Source organism: Mytilus trossulus, chromosome 8, assembly GCF_036588685.1.
Source record: "Mytilus trossulus isolate FHL-02 chromosome 8, PNRI_Mtr1.1.1.hap1, whole genome shotgun sequence".
Taxonomy (NCBI): Eukaryota; Metazoa; Mollusca; class Bivalvia; order Mytilida; family Mytilidae; genus Mytilus; species Mytilus trossulus.
In genome coordinates this window covers 16,463,996-16,491,839 of record NC_086380.1, presented here as the reverse complement: position 1 = coordinate 16,491,839, position 27,844 = coordinate 16,463,996, and the positions used below count along the sequence as shown (strand labels likewise).

The 27,844-nt window shown below is 38.1% G+C and overlaps 1 protein-coding gene across 1 annotated transcript; it reads right to left on the bottom strand.

Moving 5' to 3' along the window:
- On the bottom strand, positions 1–27,645 carry LOC134681686 (carbonyl reductase [NADPH] 3-like). Its single transcript, XM_063541331.1, has 2 exons — positions 27,561–27,645; positions 1–980 (listed from the first exon to the last, which is right to left on the bottom strand). The coding sequence occupies exon 2, from the start codon at positions 726–728 to the stop codon at positions 123–125; it is 606 nt and encodes a 201-aa protein (XP_063397401.1). The 5' UTR covers positions 729–980; positions 27,561–27,645; the 3' UTR covers positions 1–122.
- Positions 27,646–27,844: the final 199 nt, after the last annotated feature.

Sequence of the window (27,844 nt, the reverse complement as noted above, 5' to 3'; positions counted from 1 at the left end):
TATAATTATTTTTTCGTTTTGTAGCTAAAGTTTCGTGCTATGAATCCTATTCATGAGTTATTCTGCTTAAATAGTTATGCCGTAGAACTGAACTGAAATTTTAATTTTTGCATACGTTTCAGTCACATTAAACTTTTCAAAGAAGGCATCATTGACTTAATCTGTGGATTAGGATGTAAATCCCGTTGATCCCACTTTACTACCACCCTTTCACAAACCATTTCACCTGCTATGGATTTCTCGTCTGCTGGCAGAAGTGCAAGATAGACTGGAGTGTCTGCTCCTTGATCTACCGTCAGGAGACCTTTATGATCGGACATGTCTGTGTCTACATACCCAGGACAGCAGCAATTAACCAAAATGTGTCTCTGATCGGCAGACATATCACGTTGTAATATACTCGTCAACCGGTTAATTCCAACTTTGGAGACACCATACGCAAATTGTCCAATATAAAACTTATGATTAAAGTTAATATCATCAAAAAGATTGTAGTATTCCCAAACAAGGTTAGTAAGTTCTTTCACTGTAAGGTTTGGACTGGCAAACTTCATTTTTGTATCTTGTTTCATATTAAAAGCTGTAAAGTTGCCCATTCTACTTGAAACATTGACGACTCTAGCATTTGGTCTAAGGAGAGGGAAAAGGGTCTCCGAAATGTTGACAGCGCTTACATAATTCGTCTCGATAACTTTGTTGCCTTCCTCCTTTGTATGAAATGATTTCATAATGCCTGCATTATTAACGAGTATATCGAAGCCACCGTAGGTTTTCTAAAGAAAGTTTTTAATTGTACAAATGCTTCTTTTGTCTGTTACATCTAGTTGGTGAAACTTCGGTGATAACCCTTCTTTCTCCAACTCACGAACAGCGTCTCGTCCTCTTCTTTCGTCTCTTGAAGTAAGATACACATCTCCATGGAACCTCTGACAAAGTCCCCGAACAATACCAAATCCAACTCCTTTATTTGACCCAGTAACCTGTAAATATATATAATCGGCAATCGTTAATGGCAGTCAGCAGGGTTTAAGAACATCAGTTGTTGTGTCAAATGCATTTTGTTAAAACATACTTTTTATTCTTTTGGTCTTTTTGTAAAATGTTGTTTGTGCTGTATTTAGGCCCTTGTACAACAAAGTTTGTTATACATGCACACGTATAAAAAATAGCGGTTTTTATCCAACTCAATCATACTAGGTTTGAACGTTGTTTTCAATTAAGTAGATATAAGAAAATGTGGTGTGAGTGCCAATGAGACAACTCTCCATCCAAATAACAATTTAAAAATAAGTTAAACCATTATAGGTCAATGTACGGCCTTCAACACAGAGCATTGGCTCACACAGAACAACAAGCTATAAAGGGCCCCAAAATTACTAGTGTAAAACCATTCAAACGGGAAAACCAACGGTCTGATGTATAAAAAACGAGAAACGAGAAACACGTATATATAACATAAACAAACGACAACTACTGTACGTCAGATTTCTGAATTAAGATTTGTTTATATTTATTTCGTTTTGGTTTGTGTTATATTTTCTAAAGTTTATATCACCCGTTCATCCTATTGCGACTCTTTAAAATTAAAGAGTCTATCCTAAATTAAGGTAAATTATATGGCTTTCTTAATACTTTTTCGATCCCTAACATTACTGAAGAGACATTAAGTTTAACTGTCGAAATCCATATATGGTGTAAAAACAAATAAGCGCCTCTTGTTTGTGGTTTACCATCTTTGCCGCAAGTTAATTGTTTTCTGCTTGGTATTAAATTAATAAAAAGATCCATTTTGTTACACCTTGTGATCAATTTTTTTGGCAATCGTTAATGGCAGTCAACATGGTATAAGACTTGTTTATATTTATATCGAACATCGACCTACAACGAAATTTATTATACATGCAAATGCACAAAAGTTGCGGTTTTTATCCAACACAATCAAAGGTTTGAACGTTGTTTTCAATTTAGATTTGTTTATATTTAATTTGTTTGGGCTTGTATTATATTTCCCTCCGGTTTTCCTTACAGCTTGAAGGTATTTGTCCTGCAATCGCCAAGCTATTGTACATATAACACGTACTTGTGCAAATACCGTCTCTTGTTACTCCATTTCCATATTGAGCAAATGGAATATGAAAATTTCTTTTTGAATGACCTTTCATTTTGGGGTCCTCATCGTGGTCCGCGTTTTGTTTAAAAACTGTCAATTACTTTGAAAATCAGAGACAACTATTTGGATTAAAACAACAAAACCGTTAAAGTGTCGGTTGTTAAAAACAGAATAACAACAACTATAATGGAGTTATCGTCGTGTAAATAGGTTTGTAAGACTAAACATTGATTTGTGATAGGTTAAAAAGAAGAAGGGGGTACAACTTTGTAATTAATTATCTTTAACATTGGATATTTACGATATATGTACATTGTCGAAATATAATATGTATTTGTACTCACTACAAAACAGTAGAAAAGTTCGTCGAGCCTTTCATTTCGTCCAGTTTCTAAAGATCGTAGGCCTACAGATACATGTGCCGGATATTTTGCTACAATGTACATGTATAGTATATATATCCAATGTTGAGGATGGTAAGGTTAACTACTAAATTGTATTCATCGCCCCCCTTTTTTTTTATCCTAACGCAAAACAATGTATAGTCTTACTAACTTATTTACATGACACTAGAATTCTATTTATAATAATCTATTCATTCACCTTGATTCAAGATATAAACAAGATTATAACCATGTCAAACAAACAAACTACATAAAAACATTGAGTTTTAATTTATAAATATTTTTAAATTCATGAAGATATACATGATATATTAACCGCATCTCTTAATAAAGACATAACATTAACTATTATGCAGCGGGCTATTCTGGATATACCTTTATCTGGAACGCTCATTCCCTAAAAAAGAATCAAGGATTTTTAAATAATACCTAAACCCGTCCAGAGCTAACCAGGCAGAAGCTAGCGAACAATAGCTAGCGAACAATAAGCCAGCGAACAATAAGGCGATATATCGAGAAACCAAAAAACAGAATAAGACAACAACGGCCGTTAAATAAAAAAGTATTCAAAAAGGCAGAAAATCGGTTAAAATATAGCAATTTTAACTCAATTTTGAAATGGTTTTTATCCAATACATTGATTTAACAAGTCGCATTACTTTTTAGGCTAATATTCAGTACCACAATAACTCTGCATCTATCAACGGATTATTTGTAGGTGTAGGGCCACATATGCACCCACTTCAATTTAGAACGTATGTAAAAGTAGTCCTACCCTGTAAATTATATCACCTTTTATGTCATTGTTTAATTTAGAGCTCAAAATTTGAAAAAAATGTCAAAAAATTAGGGGGGTCGGCCTATTCTAGGACTTCTAGAGAAAAATAATGAGGGGTGTCACGGGGTATGACTATATAGGTCTTGTAGAGGAGAAACAGGCGCTTCTTTTGCGCTAGGTATCGAAGGGCGCTATGTTCAAAAATCTGAAACTAGAGCTCAAAATTTGAAAAAAATGTCAAAAAATTAGGGGGGTCGGCCTATTCCAGGGCTTCTAGAGAAAAATAATGAGGGGTGTCACGGGGAATGACTATATAGGTCTTGTAGAGCAGAAACAGGCGCTTCTTTTGCGCTAGGTATCGAAGGGCGCTATGTTCAAAAATCTGAAACTAGAGCTCAAAATTCGAAAAAATTGTCCAAGAAAGGGGGGTAGGGTCGGCCTATTCCTGCAGTTCTAGAGAAAAAAAATGGGGGGTTTCACGGGGTATGACTATATAGGTCTTGTAGAGGAGAAACAGGCGCTTCTTTTGCGCTAGGTATCGAAGGGCACTATGTTCAAAAATCTGAAACTAGGGCTCAAAATTTGAAAAAAATGTCAAAAAAATGGGGGTAGGGTTAGCCTATTCCAGGAGTTCTAGAGAAAAATAATGAGGGGTGTCACGGGGTATGACTATATAGGTCTTGTAGAGGAGAAACAGGCGCTTCTTTTGCGCTAGGTATCGAAGGGCGCTATGTTCAAAAATCTGAAACTAGAGCTCAAAATTTGAAAAAAATGTCAAAAAATTAGGGGGGTCGGCCTATTCCAGGGCTTCTAGAGAAAAATAATGAGGGTTATCACGGGGTATGACTATATAGGTCTTGAAGAGGAGAAACAGGCGCTTCTTTTGCGCTAGGTATCGAAGGGCGCTATGTTCAAAAATCTGAAACTAGAGCTCAAAATTCGAAAAAATTGTCCAAAAAATGGGGGTAGGGTTGGCCTATTCCAGGAGTTCTAGAGAAAAATAATGGGGGGTGTCACGGGATATGACTATATAGGTCTTGTAGAGGGGAAACAGGCCCTTCTTTTGCGCTAGGTATCGAAGGGCGCTATGTCCAAAAATCTGAAACTAGGGCTCAAAATTTGAAAAAAATGTCAAAAAATTAGGGGTGTCGGCCTATTCCAGGGCTTCTAGAGAAAAATAATGAGGGGTGTCACGGGGAATGACTATATAGGTCTTGTAGAGGAGAAACAGGCGCTTCTTTTGCGCTAGGTATCGAAGGGCGCTATGTTCAAAAATCTGAAACTAGGGCTCAAAATTTGAAAAAAAAGTCAAAAAAATGGGGGTAGGGTCGGTCTATTCAAGGAGTTTTAGAGAAAAATAATGAAGAATGTCACGGGGAATGACTATATAGGTCTTGTAGAGGAGAAATAGGCGCTTCTTTTGCGCTAGGTATCGAAGGGTGCTATGTTCAAAAATCTGAAACAAGAGCTCAAAATTCGAAAAAATTGTCCAAAAAATGGGGGTAGGGTTGGCCTATTCCAGGACTTCTAGAGAAAAATAATGGGGGGTGTCACGGAATATGACTATACAGGTCTTGTAGAGGAGAAACAGGCGCTTCTTTTGCGCTAGGTATCAAAGGGCGCTATGTTCAAAAATCTGAAACTAGAGCTCAAAATTCGAAAAAATTGTCCAAAAAATGGGGGTAGGGTCGGCCTATTCCTGCAGTTCTAGAGAAAAAAATGGGGGGTGTCACGGGATATGACTATATAGGTCTTGTAGAGGAGAAACAGGCGCTTCTTTTGCGCTAGGTATCGAAGGGCGCTATGTTCAAAAATCTGAAACTAGGGCTCAAAATTTGAAAAAAAAGTAAAAAAAATGGGGGTAGGGTCAGCCTATTCCTGGACTTCTAGAGAAAAATAATGAGGGGTGTCACGGGGTATGACTATATAGGTATTGTAGAGGAGAAACAGGCGCTTCTTTTGCGCTAGGTATCGAAGGGCGCTATGTTCAAAAATCTGAAACTAGAGCTCAAAATTTGAAAAATTTGTCCAAAAAATGGGGGTAGGGTCGGTCTATTCAAGGAGTTTTAGAGAAAAATAATGAAGAATGTCACGGGGAATGACTATATAGGTCTTGTAGAGGAGAAATAGGCGCTTCTTTTGCGCTAGGTATCGAAGGGCGCTATGTTCAAAAATCTGAAACTAGGGCTCAAAATTTGAAAAAAATGTCAAAAAATTAGGGGGGTCGGCCTATTCCAGGGCTTCTAGAGAAAAAAAATGGGGGGGTGTCACGGGGTATGACTATATAGGTCTTTTAGAGGAGAAACAGGCGTTTCTTTTGCGCTAGGTATCGAAGGGCGCTATGTTCAAAAATCTGAAACTAGGGCTCAAAATTTGAAAAAAATGTCAAAAAATTAGGGGGGTCGGCCTATTCCTGGACTTCTAGAGAAAAATAATGAGGGGTGTCACGGGGTATGACTATATAGGTCTTGTAGAGGAGAAACAGGCGCTTCTTTTGCGCTAGGTATCGAAGGGCGCTATGTTCAAAAATCTGAAACTAGAGCTCAAAATTCGAAAAATTTGTCCAAAAAATGGGGGTAGGGTCGGTCTATTCAAGGAGTTTTAGAGAAAAATAATGAAGAATGTCACGGGGAATGACTATATAGGTCTTGAAGAGGAGAAACAGGCGTTTCTTTTGCGCTAGGTATTGAAGGGCGCTATGTTCAAAAATCTGAAACTATAGCTCAAAATTTGAAAAAGATGTCAAAAAATAGGGGGGTCAGCCAGCAGCGGCATAACACAAAAAAACTCATCATAAATACCAGACGCGCGTTTCATCTACAAAAGACTCATTAGTGACGCTCGAATCAAAATAATGGTTGAAAGGCCAAAAATAAAGGACGAATTTGAAGAGCATTGAGAACATAACATTCCTAGCAGTTTTGCCAAATACAGGTAAGGCAGTCTATTCCTGGTGTAGAAAAACCTTATTTTTTTCAAAAATTCAAAGCGGTGTTAATTTATAAGATTATATCAATGGTAAGCCAAGTCAACACAAGTGATGACTACTGGGCTGGTGATAACCTCGGGGAAATAAATCTCTACCAGCAGTGGCATCGACTCAGTGGTTGCATTTTAAGTTTTAACTCATCATATATAGATACCAGTATTTTAATTTTATATTTACGCCAGACGCGCATTTCGTCTACAATATATCAGTGAATGTCCTGTGAAGGGAAAACAGGCGAACCGTTTGCGTAAGTCTTCAAATGGTGCTATGTTCAATTTTGTCGAAAGGAACTTAAAAAATTTAATGAAAAACTCAACTGTCAGACAAGAACGCGAAAACCTAAAAAAAAACAACATATGATAGTCAGCAAAGACTAATTTTCAATTTCTTGTCATAAAAAGTCATAATTTCCCCATCCGAATAACATGATAAAAGAGTTTGTAAAATGTGTTATGTAAATACTGATAAAAAAAATGCTGATTACTGGCTGTGAAGGTTATGTCGAAAAGAAAACAACGAAGATGAAAGAACTTTAGTGCGAATGCCAGATGGTATATAACCAAATTGGAATTGAAATTAAAAAAACACTCTTTATTTTTTTCTGATATAATTTGTTAAAATTGAACTAGTTAAACACTATTTAAATATCACCGGAGTTTGATCAATAATTATCGACTCGATAAGTTCTTATCTGCACATGCAGCTACTGTACCCGTACACAGCAAAACATGTGTTTCATCCTCATTGCTTTCAACACTTTAAATAACCAAGTTTATAAAGTTGTGTGATTGACACCTTGAAATAGGTCCTCCACAACTCTTAACCGCAGAAAGATGGCAGATTATCAGCATGAGAGAGGCAGGAATGTCGCTGTGACAACTGCACGTATTGTCGGTCATCACTTTTCCACTATTAGTCGTTTAGAGAATAAAAATCAGGCAATACACGATATAAAATACTATCCGAGATCAAAAAGACCCCCTATGCCACCTGCTAGGGAAAATCAAGCATGATGAAGCTTAGTCAGAAAGAAACCCATTGCATACAATACAACCATAAAAAGAGAGGACTGGGCATACAGGAGCCTTTTAACAATAATTGTTCATTGAATCATCCCTTCTGGTTATTGTGCGATAAGACCATTTCAGGTACGTTTGCTTACGAACAGACACACAGTTATCCGTATCCAATGTAGTGCAGAGCTCTCCAAAATTGGAAATAAGCATCGTGGAGGAAAATCCATTGTTCAAATGGAATTCTGTTTATCTTCCTTGACCAGATCGTAGCCCGGATTTGAACCATATCGAGCATATTTGGGACAGTATTGGGCGGAAAGTGCACAAAATGACACCCCAGTCCAAACACGTGATCAAATAAACAATGCTCTTCATCAGAAATGGTTGCTGCTACCTAAGCAACAAATTAGTCGATTTATGGCAGAAATCATAAGACGTTAAGTGGCGATTGACCGTTTAAATGGAGACTGCGCACAAAGTACTATTTTTTTGGCGTATAACGATTCACCATGATGTGAACAATCATCTTAAGATTAATTTTGAAATGTCTGACATTGTGAAGTTCGACTACAGTAAAAGTGGTAAAATGCAGTTTTTTGTACAAAAAAAAACCACCTCATTTTGTTTTAGAATTGTGGTTAGATAAATATTTTTTTTTAATCATTTTTTGTTCGTTAAAATGCCAATATTTTCATAAACTATGTTTCAATATTATTTTACAAATATTTTATCTTATTCCATCAAAAATAAAAGGCTGATTATTCAAGTTTTAAAAAATCAATATTTTGCAATACTTTTTTCCATGTGTATATATAAAAAAAGAAACATTACTTTTTAAGTAAAATATATTTAATATATTAGTTTGTAATATTTTCACGATTAAAACTAATGACATGAATAATTTATTCATGATCATTTAGTTGGTTTTTTTTAAATTCGAAGATAACTTAACGCCATTTTCCGATTTCAAACAAATACGCATTTTTTTCAACCATTTACCTTTATAGAGATGGAACTGAGTTTTCCTTTTGATCATTAAATGTATCGAGCACTATTCAATGTCTCTAGAATTACTTTGAAAGGCGCTAAAGACTCGTCTTAGAGATACTGGTACAACATTGTAACGTCCCCGAGGTTGCAACTCACGTGAAACGAGGTTGTGTGAAGATTGGCAAATCCGCATTATTCATCTCCATAATCGATTTGGAGAAACTCATGGAAGAAACAAAAATAGGCTATATGCGCAAACAGTTTGTAACCGACTTTATTTTAGGCAGTCTAAGAGCTCGTCGTTCGTTGAAGTGACCTATCCTTACGCAGAATCGAAGGATGTCGCGAGTTAAATAAGGGGGGTTCGGATTCGATGACGTAGACTAACATGGAGACAAATCCTTTTTACCGCTGAATCGAAATTCAACTTGACATTTATCGACGGCAGAGACATGGTCTGCCGCAGGTGCAAGGCATGCTTTTTGATGCGTGCGTACAGGAAACAAATTGGCTTTAGGGTGGCGAATTAATGGTATGAGATGGATAACCTACCAGGAACGCCCCGATCTGACAATTAGTGAATGAAACCTAAATGCAAAAAGGTATAGGAACGAAATTCTGGCTCCACTAGTTCTCCCGTTTCTCCGAAGGCATCGTTAAACTACATTTTTAACAGAAAACGCCCGTTGTAAACACATTTTAATGAGTTTTGGAGAATAATCGCATTCGAGTGTTGCCGTGGCCAGTAATGTCTTCAGATTATCGCCAATGGGACATCTTTTGGGACGAACTTGGACGACTCACCAAAAAGAGCCCAAATCCATCGGAATCGGTCATCCAACTTGAATAACATTTTTCAGGGAAAATAACAACAGAAAGGGTCATTGATAAAAAGGGACGATCAAGTGTAGTATCTTCAGATACTGGAACATGAATGACCACAATATCACCATCATGAAAGCTCTGAGGGCCATTTCGGATGCTGTAATGAAATGTTGGTTCATTCAAAAGCACGTATGAAATGGATATAAAATGGATGCAAATAGAATATGATGCAGCAATAAAAGAAGATGAGAAAAAATAATGAACAAGCTGGACAAGTATGACCACAAATTCAAACATGCAGAACCATTGATTTGTTAACTTCATGAAAATAAAACGACAGCTGAGATCCAGGTGATGAATGTTTTGTAAGCAAAACACGAAGAACAAGAAAGAGAAATTGAATAGATTCACGGAGTGAGATGTGTTGAGACAAACTAGAGTAGATATCGAAACCTTAAAAATTTAGGGTAATACGTTGCATCATACTCATACCTCTCGTAAATACCACACACATGGCGTTTACTATGTGCCGCACTCAATGTAATGTCACGTCACTTTGACATCTTTCTATGAATAATACGTCTCTCACATAGTTAAGAAGTCATTTATTTCTATTTTAAGAAAGGAAAAGTAATACAAAGCTTAAAGCCATTTGTTCCGGAAATGAACGAGCACTTACAAGACTTTAGAAGAATTTTGGATACATAACTAGATAGTTTCGATATAAAAATTGAGGAATTTTAGATTCATACTAACAAAAAGTGATATTTATATAGGTCATCATGATAAAATTGCAGAAGATTGCTGGTATAAAAAGGTGGTGGAAGAGATTTAGCAAACAAATCAGTAAATGTTCGTTCAGATTAAGAAATCCGTTAAATTAGATTTATTTTATTCAATCCTCACAATCATCTAGTTATAACTTACCCGTCAATACTATCGTTTTTTGAGGTAGCCATGTTACTACCTCTAATACACAAATACATATCATAATTTCACCTACAGACAATGTCTACCCGCAAGTCACTCCTCTCAATAGCACCGGCACGCCAATTAAATTGATGCACGTCGACATCTCTTGTTTAATAGAATGCAGCATATATTCATAGTAGTTACTCTGATTTATCAGAGAAAACCGCTGAATCATTGGTTACTAGTAGTAACCTTTACATTCTCATAACCTTTACAGTCCTGGAGAATCAACAAGAATATAGACCTTCTAGAGATGTTAGTTTAAGCATAGTTATTTTAAGTGTATTTGGAAACAAGTTATTATGAGTTAAATTAATCATACCCCTTTCTACTTTTATTGTGCGAGTGCTGCCTTGTAGCGCAATTAGCCTGCTTTTTTTTGGAAGCTAACAAGTTGTCTTTTACGTGCAAGTGGTATGGCTCTCTTTTAACACGTGATCAGTCGCGTATCTTTCTGACAGACTATCGTTGTTCCAGAAGACGATACTCGCAAATGGTGTGAAGGAAGAGCCGACAATTTGGTCCCTGAAATTGTCTCCCAGAAACGGAGATAAAACCACGAACCTTTGTGTTTGAAAATAGAGGTTGTGACTCCATGTCTTATTGTTTGAACCAAGAAATGAATGACTGAGAATACCTTTCCATTCCTCCAAGAGATCATTTACATCACCCCAAGTATACGATTATAGATGCGATACGAGGTATTCAGAAGTTCGGGAACCCTGTTTTTCCTCATTGTTAAAATTCTGGAATTGGTAATCACGCGGAACTGACCCTGCTGTATAGTTAGTATGTCTGCATACAAGTTACACTTCAACTTATTATCTTTCATATTTCTTATAAGTTGCGGCCACATGTCCTAAGTCGATTGCTGTTTGGTGGTGCTTTTGTTGGTTAATGAGATCATCTAAAGTACCAATCACGCAAGTGCGAATATTTTTGGCTTTAAAGTATTTTTTCATCTTCCCCATCATGGTATGATCTCAGTGGTCGAGATAAACTCGAGTTTCCTCAAATCTTGCGGGATCGATAGAGTAGACATCAACGCAGTGTTTTATACATAGTACTTTGATCTCTTTGTTGTTGAATTCGGTAATCTTTTCCGTCCATAGTTTTATGAAAATACTTGACTTGAATATGGTATGAAAAGCAACCTGGATCATCACAACTTCTTGGTCTTGAGCGGCACTTAGTCATATTGGCAAGTAAAACATAAATGATGCGAAGACTAAACGTGAATTCTTTATTCTGTTGAAACAGAACTGTAATCCAAGTTTCACTCAAACGAACAACGATCAAGCATCGTTTCTCGAATTTAAGTCGAAATATTTTATCCGTTTAACAAACTTTTCTATAGAGACACCTATACCGATTTGTACTTTTGTGAAGATGAGGTTTGTTAAACGGCTGACTAGATGAAGTCGGTTATATAGTGCATAGTTAACAACCCATGTTCTTTAACTCACATAGTTGCGAGTCGTTGTATTCTTATGTTGAGCATCGACTGCTTGTTTGCAATAGGCGAGTGACTTATTTCAAAAAGACGCTTAGTTAACAACCCTAATTAACCCATCTTACGCACGGCTGTATTATATATACACATAGAAAAAAGTATTGCAACACCTTGATTTTTTAAAACTTGAAAAATCAGCCTCTTTTTTTTGGATGAAATATAATAACATATGTGTATGATATTATTTAAACATAGTTTATGATAACATTGGCAACCACAATTTTAATAACAAAATGTAGTGTTTTTTGTACAAAAAATGCATTTTTCAACTTGTACTGTAGTCGAACTTTACAATGTCAGGTATTTCAAAATTAATCTTCAGATGACTGTTCGCATCATGGTTGGTCGTTATAAGCCAAAGAATTAGTACTTTGTGCGCAGCCTCCAATCAAACGGATTACCGCATCTCACCGTATTCTGATTCCTGCCATAAATCGGCTAATACGTTGTTAAGGTAGCAGCAACCATTTCTGATGAAGGGCATTGTTTATTTCATGATGTGTTTGAACTGGTGTGTCTTTTTGTGCACTTGCCGCCCAATAGTGTCCCAAATATGCTTGATATGGTTCAAATCCGGGCTACCATCTGGCCAAGGAAGATGAACCGAATTCAATTTGAACAATAGATTTTCCTCCACGATGCTAATTTCCAATTTTGGCGAGCTCTGCACTACATTGGATACGGATGACTGTGTGTCTATTCGTAAGCAAACGTCCCTGAAATGGTCTTATCGCACAATAACCAGAAGGGATGATTCAATCTCGAAAAATTATTGTTAAAAGGCTCCTGTATGCCCAGTCCTCTCTTTTTAGGATTGTATTGTATGCAATGGGTTTCTTTCTGACTAAGCTTTATCATGCTTGATTTTCCCTAGCAGGTGGCATCTCGGATAGTCTTTTATATCGTGTATTGCCTCATTGTTTTTTTTTATCTAAACGACTTATAGTGGAAAAGTGATGACCGACAATACGTGCAATTGTCACAGCGACATTCTAGCCTCTCTCATGCTGATAATCTGCCATCTTGCTGCGGTTAAGAGTTGTGGAGGACCAATTTCAAGGTGTCAATCACACAACTTTATAAACTTGGTTATTTAAAGTGTTGAAAACAATGAGGATGAAACACATGTTTTGCTGTGTACGGGTACAGTAGCTGCATGTGCAGATAAGAACTTATCGAGTCGATAATTATTGATCAAACTCCGGTGATATTTAAATAGTGTTTAACTAGTTCAATTTTAACAAATTATATCAGAAAAACATTCAAATTTGGTTATATACCATCTGGCATTCGCACTAAAGTTCTTTCATCTTCGTTGTTTTCTTTTCGACATAACCTTCACAGCCAGTAATCAGCATTTTTTTATCAGTATTTACATAACACATTTTACAAACTCTTTTATCATATTATTCGGATGGGGAATTTATGACTTTTTATGACAAGAAATTGAAAATTAGTCCTTGCTGACTATCATAATTTTTTTTATTTTGTTTTTTGCGTTCTTGTCTGACAGTTGAGTTTTTCATTAAATTTTTTAAGTTCCTTTCGACAAAATTGAACATAGCACCATTTGAAGACTTACGCAAACGGTTCGCCTGTTTTCCCTTCACAGGACATTCACTGATATATTGTAGACGAAATGCGCGTCTGGCGTAAATATAAAATTAAAATACTGGTATCTATGATGAGTTAAAACTTAAAATGCAACCACTGAGTCGATGCCACTGCTGGTAGAGATTTATTTCCCCGAGGTAATCACCAGCCCAGTAGTCAGCACTTGTGTTGACTTGGCTAATCATTGACATAATCTTATAAATTAACACCGCTTTGAACTTTTTGAAAAAAATAAGGTTTTTCTACACCAGGAATAGACTGCCTTACCTGTATTTGGCAAAACTGCTAGGAATGTTATGTTCTCAATGCTCTTCAAATTCGTCCTTTATTTTGGCCTGTCAACCATTATTTTGATTCGAGCGTCACTAATGAGTCTTTTGTAGATGAAACGCGCGTCTGGTATTTATGATGAGTTTGTTTGTGTTATGCCGCTGCTGGCTGACCCCCAAATTTTTGACATTTTTTCAAATTTTGAGCTCTAGTTTCAGATTTTTAAACATAGCGCCCTTCAATACCTAGCGCAAAAGAAACGCCTGTTTCTCCTCTACAAGACCTATATAGCCATTCCCCGTGACATCCCTCATTATTTTTCTCTTAAACTGCTGGAATAGACCGACCCTACCCCCATTTTCTGGACAAATTTTTCGAATTTTGAGCTCTAGTTTCAGATTTTTGAACATAGCGCCCTTCGATACCTAGCGCAAAAGAAGCGCCCGTTTCTCCTCTTCAAGACCTATATAGTCATATCCCGTGACACCCCCCATTATTTTTCTCTAGAACTCCTGGAATAGGCCGACCCTACCCCCATTTTTTGGACAATTGTTTCGAATTTTGAGCTATAGTTTCAGATTTTTGAACATAGCGCCCTTCGATTACTAGCGCAAAAGAAGCGCCTGTTTCTCCTCTTCAAGACCTATATAGTCATACCCCGTGACACTCCTCATTATTTTTCTCTAGAAGTCCTAGAATAGGCCGACCCCCCTAATTTTTTGACATTTTTTTCAAATTTTGAGCCCTAGTTTCAGATTTTTGAACATAGCTCCTTTCGATACCTAGCGCAAAAGAAGCGCCTGTTTCTCCTCTACAAGACCTATATAGTCATACCCCGTGACACCCCTCATTATTTTTCTCTAGAAGTCCAGGAATAGGCTGACCCTACCCCCATTTTTTTTACTTTTTTTTCAAATTTTGAGCCCTAGTTTCAGATTTTTGAACATAGCGCCCTTCGATACCTAGCGCAAAAGAAGCGCCTGTTTCTCCTCTACAAGACCTATATAGTCATTCCCCGTGACACCCCTCATTATTTTTCTCTAGAAGCCCTGGAATAGGCCGACCCCCCTATTTTTTTGACATTTTTTTCAAATTTTGAGCTCTAGTTTCAGATTTTTGAACATAGCGCCCTTTGATACCTAGCGCAAAAAGAGCGCCTGTTTCTCTTCTACAAGACCTATATAGTCATTCCCCGTGACACCCCTCATTATTTTTCTCTAGAACTCCTGGAATAGGCCGACCCTACCCCCATTTTTTTGACATTTTTTTCGAATTTTGAGCTCTAGTTTCAGATTTTTGAACATAGCGCCCTTCGGTACCTAGTGCAATAGAAGCGCCTGTTTCTCCTCTACAAGACCTATATAGTCATACCCCGTGACACCCCTCATTATTTTTCTCTAGAAGTCCTAGAATAGGCCCACCCTCCTAATTTTTTGACATTTTTTTCGAATTTTGAGCTCTAGTTTCAGATTTTTGAACATAGCGCCCTTCGATACCTAGCGCAAAAGAAGCGCCTGTTTCTCCTCTACAAGACCTATATAGTCATTCCCCGTGACACCCCTCATTATTTTTCTCTAGAAGCCCTGGAATAGGCCGACCCCCCTAATTTTTTGACATTTTTTTCAAATTTTGAGCTCTAGTTTCAGATTTTTGAACATAGCGCCCTTTGATACCTAGCGCAAAAGGAGCGCCTGTTTCTCCTCTACAAGACCTATATAGTCATTCCCCGTGACACCCCTCATTATTTTTCTCTAGAACTCCTGGAATAGGCCGACCCTACCCCCATTTTTTGGACATTTTTTTCGAATTTTGAGCTCTAGTTTCAGATTTTTGAACATAGCGCCCTTTGAAACCTAGTGCAAAAGAAGCGCCTGTTTCTCTTCTACAAGACCTATATAGTCATACCCCGTGACACCCCTCATTATTTTTCTCTAGAACTCCTGGAATACGCCAACCCTACCCCCATTTTGTGGACATTTTTTTCGAATTTTGATCTCTAGTTTCAGATTTTTGAACATAGCGCCCTTCGATACCTAGTGCAAAAAAAGCGCTTGTTTCTCCTCTACAAGACCTATATAGTTATACACCGTGACACCCCTTATTATTTTTCTCTAGAACTTCTGGAATAGGCCGACCCTACCCCCATTTTTTTGACATTTTTTTCGAATTTTGAGCTCTAGTTTCAGATTTTTGAACATAGCGCCCTTCGGTACCTAGTGCAATAGAAGCGCCTGTTTCTCCTCTACAAGACCTATATAGTCATACCCCGTGACACCCCTCATTATTTTTCTCTAGAAGTCCTAGAATAGGCCCACCCTCCTAATTTTTTGACATTTTTTTCGAATTTTGAGCTCTAGTTTCAGATTTTTGAACATAGCACCCTTCGATACCTAGCGCAAAAGAAGCGCCTGTTTCTCCTCTACAAGACCTATATAGTCATTCCCCGTGACACCCCTCATTATTTTTCTCTAGAAGCCCTGGAATAGGCCGACCCCCCTAATTTTTTGACATTTTTTTCAAATTTTGAGCTCTAGTTTCAGATTTTTGAACATAGCGCCCTTTGATACCTAGCGCAAAAGGAGCGCCTGTTTCTCCTCTACAAGACCTATATAGTCATTCCCCGTGACACCCCTCATTATTTTTCTCTAGAACTCCTGGAATAGGCCGACCCTACCCCCATTTTTTGGACATTTTTTTCGAATTTTGAGCTCTAGTTTCAGATTTTTGAACATAGCGCCCTTTGAAACCTAGTGCAAAAGAAGCGCCTGTTTCTCTTCTACAAGACCTATATAGTCATACCCCGTGACACCCCTCATTATTTTTCTCTAGAACTCCTGGAATACGCCAACCCTACCCCCATTTTGTGGACATTTTTTTCGAATTTTGATCTCTAGTTTCAGATTTTTGAACATAGCGCCCTTCGATACCTAGTGCAAAAAAAGCGCTTGTTTCTCCTCTACAAGACCTATATAGTTATACACCGTGACACCCCTTATTATTTTTCTCTAGAACTTCTGGAATAGGCCGACCCTACCCCCATTTTTTTGACATTTTTTTCGAATTTTGAGCTCTAGTTTCAGATTTTTGAACATAGCGCCCTTCGGTACCTAGTGCAATAGAAGCGCCTGTTTCTCCTCTACAAGACCTATATAGTCATACCCCGTGACACCCCTCATTATTTTTCTCTAGAAGTCCTAGAATAGGCCCACCCTCCTAATTTTTTGACATTTTTTTCGAATTTTGAGCTCTAGTTTCAGATTTTTGAACATAGCGCCCTTCGGTACCTAGTGCAATAGAAGCGCCTGTTTCTCCTCTACAAGACCTATATAGTCATACCCCGTGACACCCCTCATTATTTTTCTCTAGAAGTCCTAGAATAGGCCCACCCTCCTAATTTTTTGACATTTTTTTCGAATTTTGAGCTCTAGTTTCAGATTTTTGAACATAGCGCCCTTCGATACCTAGCGCAAAAGAAGCGCCTGTTTCTCCTCTACAAGACCTATATAGTCATTCCCCGTGACACCCCTCATTATTTTTCTCTAGAAGCCCTGGAATAGGCCGACCCCCCTAATTTTTTGACATTTTTTTCAAATTTTGAGCTCTAGTTTCAGATTTTTGAACATAGCGCCCTTTGATACCTAGCGCAAAAGGAGCGCCTGTTTCTCCTCTACAAGACCTATATAGTCATTCCCCGTGACACCCCTCATTATTTTTCTCTAGAACTCCTGGAATAGGCCGACCCTACCCCCATTTTTTGGACATTTTTTTCGAATTTTGAGCTCTAGTTTCAGATTTTTGAACATAGCGCCCTTTGAAACCTAGTGCAAAAGAAGCGCCTGTTTCTCTTCTACAAGACCTATATAGTCATACCCCGTGACACCCCTCATTATTTTTCTCTAGAACTCCTGGAATACGCCAACCCTACCCCCATTTTGTGGACATTTTTTTCGAATTTTGATCTCTAGTTTCAGATTTTTGAACATAGCGCCCTTCGATACCTAGTGCAAAAAAAGCGCTTGTTTCTCCTCTACAAGACCTATATAGTTATACACCGTGACACCCCTTATTATTTTTCTCTAGAACTTCTGGAATAGGCCGACCCTACCCCCATTTTTTTGACATTTTTTTCGAATTTTGAGCTCTAGTTTCAGATTTTTGAACATAGCGCCCTTCGGTACCTAGTGCAATAGAAGCGCCTGTTTCTCCTCTACAAGACCTATATAGTCATACCCCGTGACACCCCTCATTATTTTTCTCTAGAAGTCCTAGAATAGGCCCACCCTCCTAATTTTTTGACATTTTTTTCGAATTTTGAGCTCTAGTTTCAGATTTTTGAACATAGCGCCCTTCGATACCTAGCGCAAAAGAAGCGCCTGTTTCTCCTCTACAAGACCTATATAGTCATTCCCCGTGACACCCCTCATTATTTTTCTCTAGAAGCCCTGGAATAGGCCGACCCCCCTAATTTTTTGACATTTTTTTCAAATTTTGAGCTCTAGTTTCAGATTTTTGAACATAGCGCCCTTTGATACCTAGCGCAAAAGGAGCGCCTGTTTCTCTTCTACAAGACCTATATAGTCATTCCCCGTGACACCCCTCATTATTTTTCTCTAGAACTCCTGGAATAGGCCGACCCTACCCCCATTTTTTTGACATTTTTTTCGAATTTTGAGCTCTAGTTTCAGATTTTTGAACATAGCGCCCTTCGGTACCTAGTGCAATAGAAGCGCCTGTTTCTCCTCTACAAGACCTATATAGTCATACCCCGTGACACCCCTCATTATTTTTCTCTAGAAGTCCTAGAATAGGCCCACCCTCCTAATTTTTTGACATTTTTTTCGAATTTTGAGCTCTAGTTTCAGATTTTTGAACATAGCGCCCTTCGATACCTAGCGCAAAAGAAGCGCCTGTTTCTCCTCTACAAGACCTATATAGTCATTCCCCGTGACACCCCTCATTATTTTTCTCTAGAACTCCTGGAATAGGCCGACCCTACCCCCATTTTTTGACATTTTTTTCAAATTTTGAGCTCTAGTTTCAGATTTTTGAACATAGCGCCCTTTGATACCTAGCGCAAAAGGAGCGCCTGTTTCTCCTCTACAAGACCTATATAGTCATTCCCCGTGACACCCCTCATTATTTTTCTCTAGAACTCCTGGAATAGGCCGACCCTACCCCCATTTTTTGGACATTTTTTTCGAATTTTGAGCTCTAGTTTCAGATTTTTGAACATAGCGCCCTTTGAAACCTAGTGCAAAAGAAGCGCCTGTTTCTCTTCTACAAGACCTATATAGTCATACCCCGTGACACCCCTCATTATTTTTCTCTAGAACTCCTGGAATACGCCAACCCTACCCCCATTTTGTGGACATTTTTTTCGAATTTTGATCTCTAGTTTCAGATTTTTGAACATAGCGCCCTTCGATACCTAGTGCAAAAAAAGCGCTTGTTTCTCCTCTACAAGACCTATATAGTTATACACCGTGACACCCCTTATTATTTTTCTCTAGAACTTCTGGAATAGGCCGACCCTACCCCCATTTTTTTGACATTTTTTTCGAATTTTGAGCTCTAGTTTCAGATTTTTGAACATAGCGCCCTTCGGTACCTAGTGCAATAGAAGCGCCTGTTTCTCCTCTACAAGACCTATATAGTCATACCCCGTGACACCCCTCATTATTTTTCTCTAGAAGTCCTAGAATAGGCCCACCCTCCTAATTTTTTGACATTTTTTTCGAATTTTGAGCTCTAGTTTCAGATTTTTGAACATAGCACCCTTCGATACCTAGCGCAAAAGAAGCGCCTGTTTCTCCTCTACAAGACCTATATAGTCATTCCCCGTGACACCCCTCATTATTTTTCTCTAGAACTCCTGGAATAGGCCGACCCTACCCCCATTTTTTGGACATTTTTTTCGAATTTTGAGCTCTAGTTTCAGATTTTTGAACATAGCGCCCTTTGAAACCTAGTGCAAAAGAAGCGCCTGTTTCTCTTCTACAAGACCTATATAGTCATACCCCGTGACACCCCTCATTATTTTTCTCTAGAACTCCTGGAATACGCCAACCCTACCCCCATTTTGTGGACATTTTTTTCGAATTTTGATCTCTAGTTTCAGATTTTTGAACATAGCGCCCTTCGATACCTAGTGCAAAAAAAGCGCTTGTTTCTCCTCTACAAGACCTATATAGTTATACACCGTGACACCCCTTATTATTTTTCTCTAGAACTTCTGGAATAGGCCGACCCTACCCCCATTTTTTTGACATTTTTTTCGAATTTTGAGCTCTAGTTTCAGATTTTTGAACATAGCGCCCTTCGGTACCTAGTGCAATAGAAGCGCCTGTTTCTCCTCTACAAGACCTATATAGTCATACCCCGTGACACCCCTCATTATTTTTCTCTAGAAGTCCTAGAATAGGCCCACCCTCCTAATTTTTTGACATTTTTTTCGAATTTTGAGCTCTAGTTTCAGATTTTTGAACATAGCGCCCTTCGATACCTAGCGCAAAAGAAGCGCCTGTTTCTCCTCTACAAGACCTATATAGTCATTCCCCGTGACACCCCTCATTATTTTTCTCTAGAAGCCCTGGAATAGGCCGACCCCCCTAATTTTTTGACATTTTTTTCAAATTTTGAGCTCTAGTTTCAGATTTTTGAACATAGCGCCCTTTGATACCTAGCGCAAAAGGAGCGCCTGTTTCTCCTCTACAAGACCTATATAGTCATTTCCCGTGACACCCCTCATTATTTTTCTCTAGAACTCCTGGAATAGGCCGACCCTACCCCCATTTTTTGGACATTTTTTTCGAATTTTGAGCTCTAGTTTCAGATTTTTGAACATAGCGCCCTTTGAAACCTAGTGCAAAAGAAGCGCCTGTTTCTCTTCTACAAGACCTATATAGTCATACCCCGTGACACCCCTCATTATTTTTCTCTAGAACTCCTGGAATACGCCAACCCTACCCCCATTTTGTGGACATTTTTTTCGAATTTTGATCTCTAGTTTCAGATTTTTGAACATAGCGCCCTTCGATACCTAGTGCAAAAAAAGCGCTTGTTTCTCCTCTACAAGACCTATATAGTTATACACCGTGACACCCCTTATTATTTTTCTCTAGAACTTCTGGAATAGGCCGACCCTACCCCCATTTTTTTGACATTTTTTTCGAATTTTGAGCTCTAGTTTCAGATTTTTGAACATAGCGCCCTTCGGTACCTAGTGCAATAGAAGCGCCTGTTTCTCCTCTACAAGACCTATATAGTCATACCCCGTGACACCCCTCATTATTTTTCTCTAGAAGTCCTAGAATAGGCCCACCCTCCTAATTTTTTGACATTTTTTTCGAATTTTGAGCTCTAGTTTCAGATTTTTGAACATAGCGCCCTTCGATACCTAGCGCAAAAGAAGCGCCTGTTTCTCCTCTACAAGACCTATATAGTCATTCCCCGTGACACCCCTCATTATTTTTCTCTAGAAGCCCTGGAATAGGCCGACCCCCCTAATTTTTTGACATTTTTTTCAAATTTTGAGCTGTAGTTTCAGATTTTTGAACATAGCGCCCTTTGATACCTAGCGCAAAAGGAGCGCCTGTTTCTCCTCTACAAGACCTATATAGTCATTTCCCGTGACACCCCTCATTATTTTTCTCTAGAACTCCTGGAATAGGCCGACCCTACCCCCATTTTTTGGACATTTTTTTCGAATTTTGAGCTCTAGTTTCAGATTTTTGAACATAGCGCCCTTTGAAACCTAGTGCAAAAGAAGCGCCTGTTTCTCTTCTACAAGACCTATATAGTCATACCCCGTGACACTCCTCATTATTTTTCTCTAGAACTCCTGGAATACGCCAACCCTACCCCCATTTTGTGGACATTTTTTTCGAATTTTGATCTCTAGTTTCAGATTTTTGAACATAGCGCCCTTCAATACCTAGTGCAAAAAAAGCGCTTGTTTCTCCTCTACAAGACCTATATAGTTATACACCGTGACACCCCTTATTATTTTTCTCTAGAACTTCTGGAATAGGCCGACCCTACCCCCATTTTTTTGACATTTTTTTCGAATTTTGAGCTCTAGTTTCAGATTTTTGAACATAGCGCCCTTCGGTACCTAGTGCAATAGAAGCGCCTGTTTCTCCTCTACAAGACCTATATAGTCATACCCCGTGACACCCCTCATTATTTTTCTCTAGAAGTCCTAGAATAGGCCCACCCTCCTAATTTTTTGACATTTTTTTCGAATTTTGAGCTCTAGTTTCAGATTTTTGAACATAGCGCCCTTCGATACCTAGCGCAAAAGAAGCGCCTGTTTCTCCTCTACAAGACCTATATAGTCATTCCCCGTGACACCCCTCATTATTTTTCTCTAGAAGCCCTGGAATAGGCCGACCCCCCTAATTTTTTGACATTTTTTTCAAATTTTGAGCTCTAGTTTCAGATTTTTGAACATAGCGCCCTTTGATACCTAGCGCAAAAGGAGCGCCTGTTTCTCCTCTACAAGACCTATATAGTCATTCCCCGTGACACCCCTCATTATTTTTCTCTAGAACTCCTGGAATAGGCCGACCCTACCCCCATTTTTTGGACATTTTTTTCGAATTTTGAGCTCTAGTTTCAGATTTTTGAACATAGCGCCCTTTGAAACCTAGTGCAAAAGAAGCGCCTGTTTCTCTTCTACAAGACCTATATAGTCATACCCCGTGACACCCCTCATTATTTTTCTCTAGAACTCCTGGAATACGCCAACCCTACCCCCATTTTGTGGACATTTTTTTCGAATTTTGATCTCTAGTTTCAGATTTTTGAACATAGCGCCCTTCGATACCTAGTGCAAAAAAAGCGCTTGTTTCTCCTCTACAAGACCTATATAGTTATACACCGTGACACCCCTTATTATTTTTCTCTAGAACTTCTGGAATAGGCCGACCCTACCCCCATTTTTTTGACATTTTTTTCGAATTTTGAGCTCTAGTTTCAGATTTTTGAACATAGCGCCCTTCGGTACCTAGTGCAATAGAAGCGCCTGTTTCTCCTCTACAAGACCTATATAGTCATACCCCGTGACACCCCTCATTATTTTTCTCTAGAAGTCCTAGAATAGGCCCACCCTCCTAATTTTTTGACATTTTTTTCGAATTTTGAGCTCTAGTTTCAGATTTTTGAACATAGCGCCCTTCGATACCTAGCGCAAAAGAAGCGCCTGTTTCTCCTCTACAAGACCTATATAGTCATTCCCCGTGACACCCCTCATTATTTTTCTCTAGAAGCCCTGGAATAGGCCGACCCCCCTAATTTTTTGACATTTTTTTCAAATTTTGAGCTCTAGTTTCAGATTTTTGAACATAGCGCCCTTTGATACCTAGCGCAAAAGGAGCGCCTGTTTCTCCTCTACAAGACCTATATAGTCATTTCCCGTGACACCCCTCATTATTTTTCTCTAGAACTCCTGGAATAGGCCGACCCTACCCCCATTTTTTGGACATTTTTTTCGAATTTTGAGCTCTAGTTTCAGATTTTTGAACATAGCGCCCTTTGAAACCTAGTGCAAAAGAAGCGCCTGTTTCTCTTCTACAAGACCTATATAGTCATACCCCGTGACACCCCTCATTATTTTTCTCTAGAACTCCTGGAATACGCCAACCCTACCCCCATTTTGTGGACATTTTTTTCGAATTTTGATCTCTAGTTTCAGATTTTTGAACATAGCGCCCTTCGATACCTAGTGCAAAAAAAGCGCTTGTTTCTCCTCTACAAGACCTATATAGTTATACACCGTGACACCCCTTATTATTTTTCTCTAGAACTTCTGGAATAGGCCGACCCTACCCCCATTTTTTTGACATTTTTTTCGAATTTTGAGCTCTAGTTTCAGATTTTTGAACATAGCGCCCTTCGGTACCTAGTGCAATAGAAGCGCCTGTTTCTCCTCTACAAGACCTATATAGTCATACCCCGTGACACCCCTCATTATTTTTCTCTAGAAGTCCTAGAATAGGCCCACCCTCCTAATTTTTTGACATTTTTTTCGAATTTTGAGCTCTAGTTTCAGATTTTTGAACATAGCGCCCTTCGATACCTAGCGCAAAAGAAGCGCCTGTTTCTCCTCTACAAGACCTATATAGTCATTCCCCGTGACACCCCTCATTATTTTTCTCTAGAAGCCCTGGAATAGGCCGACCCCCCTAATTTTTTGACATTTTTTTCAAATTTTGAGCTCTAGTTTCAGATTTTTGAACATAGCGCCCTTTGATACCTAGCGCAAAAGGAGCGCCTGTTTCTCCTCTACAAGACCTATATAGTCATTTCCCGTGACACCCCTCATTATTTTTCTCTAGAACTCCTGGAATAGGCCGACCCTACCCCCATTTTTTGGACATTTTTTTCGAATTTTGAGCTCTAGTTTCAGATTTTTGAACATAGCGCCCTTTGAAACCTAGTGCAAAAGAAGCGCCTGTTTCTCTTCTACAAGACCTATATAGTCATACCCCGTGACACCCCTCATTATTTTTCTCTAGAACTCCTGGAATACGCCAACCCTACCCCCATTTTGTGGACATTTTTTTCGAATTTTGATCTCTAGTTTCAGATTTTTGAACATAGCGCCCTTCGATACCTAGTGCAAAAAAAGCGCTTGTTTCTCCTCTACAAGACCTATATAGTTATACACCGTGACACCCCTTATTATTTTTCTCTAGAACTTCTGGAATAGGCCGACCCTACCCCCATTTTTTTGACATTTTTTTCGAATTTTGAGCTCTAGTTTCAGATTTTTGAACATAGCGCCCTTCGGTACCTAGTGCAATAGAAGCGCCTGTTTCTCCTCTACAAGACCTATATAGTCATACCCCGTGACACCCCTCATTATTTTTCTCTAGAAGTCCTAGAATAGGCCCACCCTCCTAATTTTTTGACATTTTTTTCGAATTTTGAGCTCTAGTTTCAGATTTTTGAACATAGCGCCCTTCGATACCTAGCGCAAAAGAAGCGCCTGTTTCTCCTCTACAAGACCTATATAGTCATTCCCCGTGACACCCCTCATTATTTTTCTCTAGAAGCCCTGGAATAGGCCGACCCCCCTAATTTTTTGACATTTTTTTCAAATTTTGAGCTCTAGATTACACAATGACATAAAAGGTGCTATATTTTACAGAGTAGGACTACTTTTACATACGTTCTAAATTGAAGAGGGTGCATATGTGGCCCTACACCTACAAATAATCCGTTGATAGATGCATAGTTATTGTGGTACTGAATATTAGCCTAAAAAGTTATGCGACTTGTTAAATCAATAGATTGGATAAAAAACATTTCAAAATTGAGTTAAAATTGCTATATTTTAACTGATTTTCTGCCTTTTTGAATATTTTTTTATTTAACGGCCGTTGTTGTCTTATTCTGTTTTTTGGTTTCTCGATATATCGCCTTATTGTTCGCTGGCTTATTGTTCGCTAGCTATTGTTCGCTAGCTTCTGCCTGGTCCAGAGCTATATGAGCAACGGGGCGAAAAAATGGCCAAATTCTCAAAAAGACAGTTAAGCCTGAGGGAGTTTTTATCTTAGTTTCTATATTTTTTCTAAATTTTATCAACAGAGATGTTAAAAATAAAAACAGCACGTTATATATTTGATGAGTCCGAAGCGCTTTTAATTTCTGATATTACTTCAAAGCCGAATATTTGAAAGCCAATGATGTACATATGCGGATTCAGGGGTGCCCCCTTTTATGTGAAAAAATCGACTCTTCCCGCTCTGCGTTTAAACTCTCAAGGTCGATTTCTTTAACAAAAAAAAATTAGACAACAAGTTGGATTCAAACAACTAAGGGTGTAAATTACAGCATAAAAAACATATATGTACATTGCCGAAAAATATTGAAAGAAAAATGATTTATGTTAAATTATTATGTAACTGGTTTACTACAAAATTGAACTCATCCTCTCCCCATTTATTAATCATGACGCATAGGTATAGTCTTACTAACCTATTTACACGACACAACATTTCTATCTAGTCCATTCACATGATTCAATGTATAAACTTGATTATTATCATGTTAAACAAACAAACTACATAAAAAGTCATAAGTTGAATAGTGTCTTTGCATGGTGGAGCAGAGAGTTAATTAATTTTTTGACAATCATACAACATCTTGATATGTATAAATATACATATACATATTTGTTTTTCGTTTATTTTTTTACTTCAATAAGGCCGTTACTTTTCTCGCTTGAATTGTTAAATACATTGTCTTATCGGGGCCTTTTATAACTGACTTTACGGTATGGGCTTTGCTCATTGTTGAAGGCCGTACGGTGACCTATAAATGTTAATGTTTGTGTCATTTTGGTCTTTTGTGGATAGTTGTCTCATTGGCAATCAAACCACATCTTCTTTTTTATATAAGATTGTAAAATTTAAGTATTATATATAAGTTGCATTATATGCACTTGCATGTTACATGTTGATGCAAATGTTCAAAAAGTTTAAACAAGAGTGATAGTTACAGGTGCGGATCCAAGATTTAAAAAAAAAAAGGGCGCCGGGGGGGGGGGGGGGGGGGGGGACCTGGCAAGCATAGTTTTGGGTGGCCTCTGATTTCGATGAGAATATCTCAGATATATAGTTACCAGGATCCAGGATTTAGAAAAAAAGTCAGGGGGACCTGGCAAGCAATGATTGGTGTGATACTTGTAAAAAGTCGTTGCATTGATCATACAAGAAGCTCCATAAGGGGCCTCTGATTTCGATGAGATTATCTCGCATATACGACCAGCTAGACTTGCTACATGTCCCTTCCTTAATTATTATTTGTTTTTCAAGTTTGCCCCTATAACAATTTTACTGCTATATCTAAGAGATTGCCATGATACTGGAGAGAAAGGGCAATTAGTATAATGGATATCAGCAAACATATACATTAGTAAGAAAGGAATAAAAGAAAGGGAAGTGTAGCAAGTCTAACGACCAACATGTTCCGTTTAGCTTACAGTTTCATCAATATCAGTTCCAATTAATTCTAAAAGAATGAACCGGTTTCATTAGATATCGTAACAGGTAGTAAACAAGTCTGGTAGTTCAGTTGAGAAAGTTTTTCCGTCGACTTTGTTTTCAATGCAATAGTTTTCACATTGTTTTTTTATATACCAGTATTCTACAGTTTTGTTAAGTTGAAACCAGTTGCCGAAAAAAAGGATATTAAAACGTGCAAAATATATTAAATGGAATAAGATTTTAAAGATAATAAGGACTGTTAACTTTTCTACCTCAAATTAATTTCAGTTAATGACATCAGAGACATATAATATATAGAGCACCTGTAATAATTTCCGACGGATACGAACTAATGTCAACAGAGACATATAATACAATATTGTATTATATGTCTCTGCCCACGCCAAGAACCGTTTAAAAAGTGCATATGACACTTTACATTTTATGTTTTTAGCCCAAAAAAGGCCCACACAAAAATTTGCCTCGCTCCGCTCGGGAAAAGTTAAATATTTCGCCCCCTTTTTCCAAAATCCTGGATCCGCCCCTATGACAAACCGTATTTAAACTTATTTTGTCTGTGACAGTTTTTGACATTAACACGTATATTTGACACATCAATATAGATTCGCAGATATTACTCAATACCTGTATTTATTTCGATAAGTATTGGTCTCATACAAAAATACTAGACCGGTCGATTAACATATTAATTGAAGGCCGTAAATTGGCCTTGACTTACTTGACTTAATCCACTTCGTCCCATGGGGGACATAGGGCGACTACAGTAGTTTTCCATCTTTTCCTGTCCTTGGCTAGTTTCTTTGCTTCACCCCATGTTTTTCCAATTTTCTGAAGATCAGATGTTAAATCTCTGCGCCAGGTGGATTTTGGTCGCCCCCTTTTACGATGCCCTTGGGGATTCCAATCTAGTGCCTGTCTTGTTACATTTGTGCTGCTTTTACGTAAAGTGTGCCTACAAAGATTTATTTTTACAACTTGTGTCTTGGATGGAAAGTTGTCTCATTGGCACTCATACCACATCTTCTTATATCTGAGTAAGAAAGTAATAAGTAATTAAATAATTTACCACTGCCACTTTTCTTTCACCCATATTTCCTCACCTTTTTCAGAAGGTTGTTATCAGGATACGATAACAAAGTGTTATATAAAACTCAATATGTGATTATTTGTGTAACAAAAGTACGCAAGATAATCTGTGTTACGAAATACATAGTCCAAATAATTATGACGTCTGGCAAGGCTATTTTATTTTTTTTTCTGGGACGCCTTCCTAGCGTCCCAGAAAAAGAAAAAAAAATAGCCTTGCCAGACATCTTAATTATTCCTAGCGTCCCAGAAAAAAATTAAAAT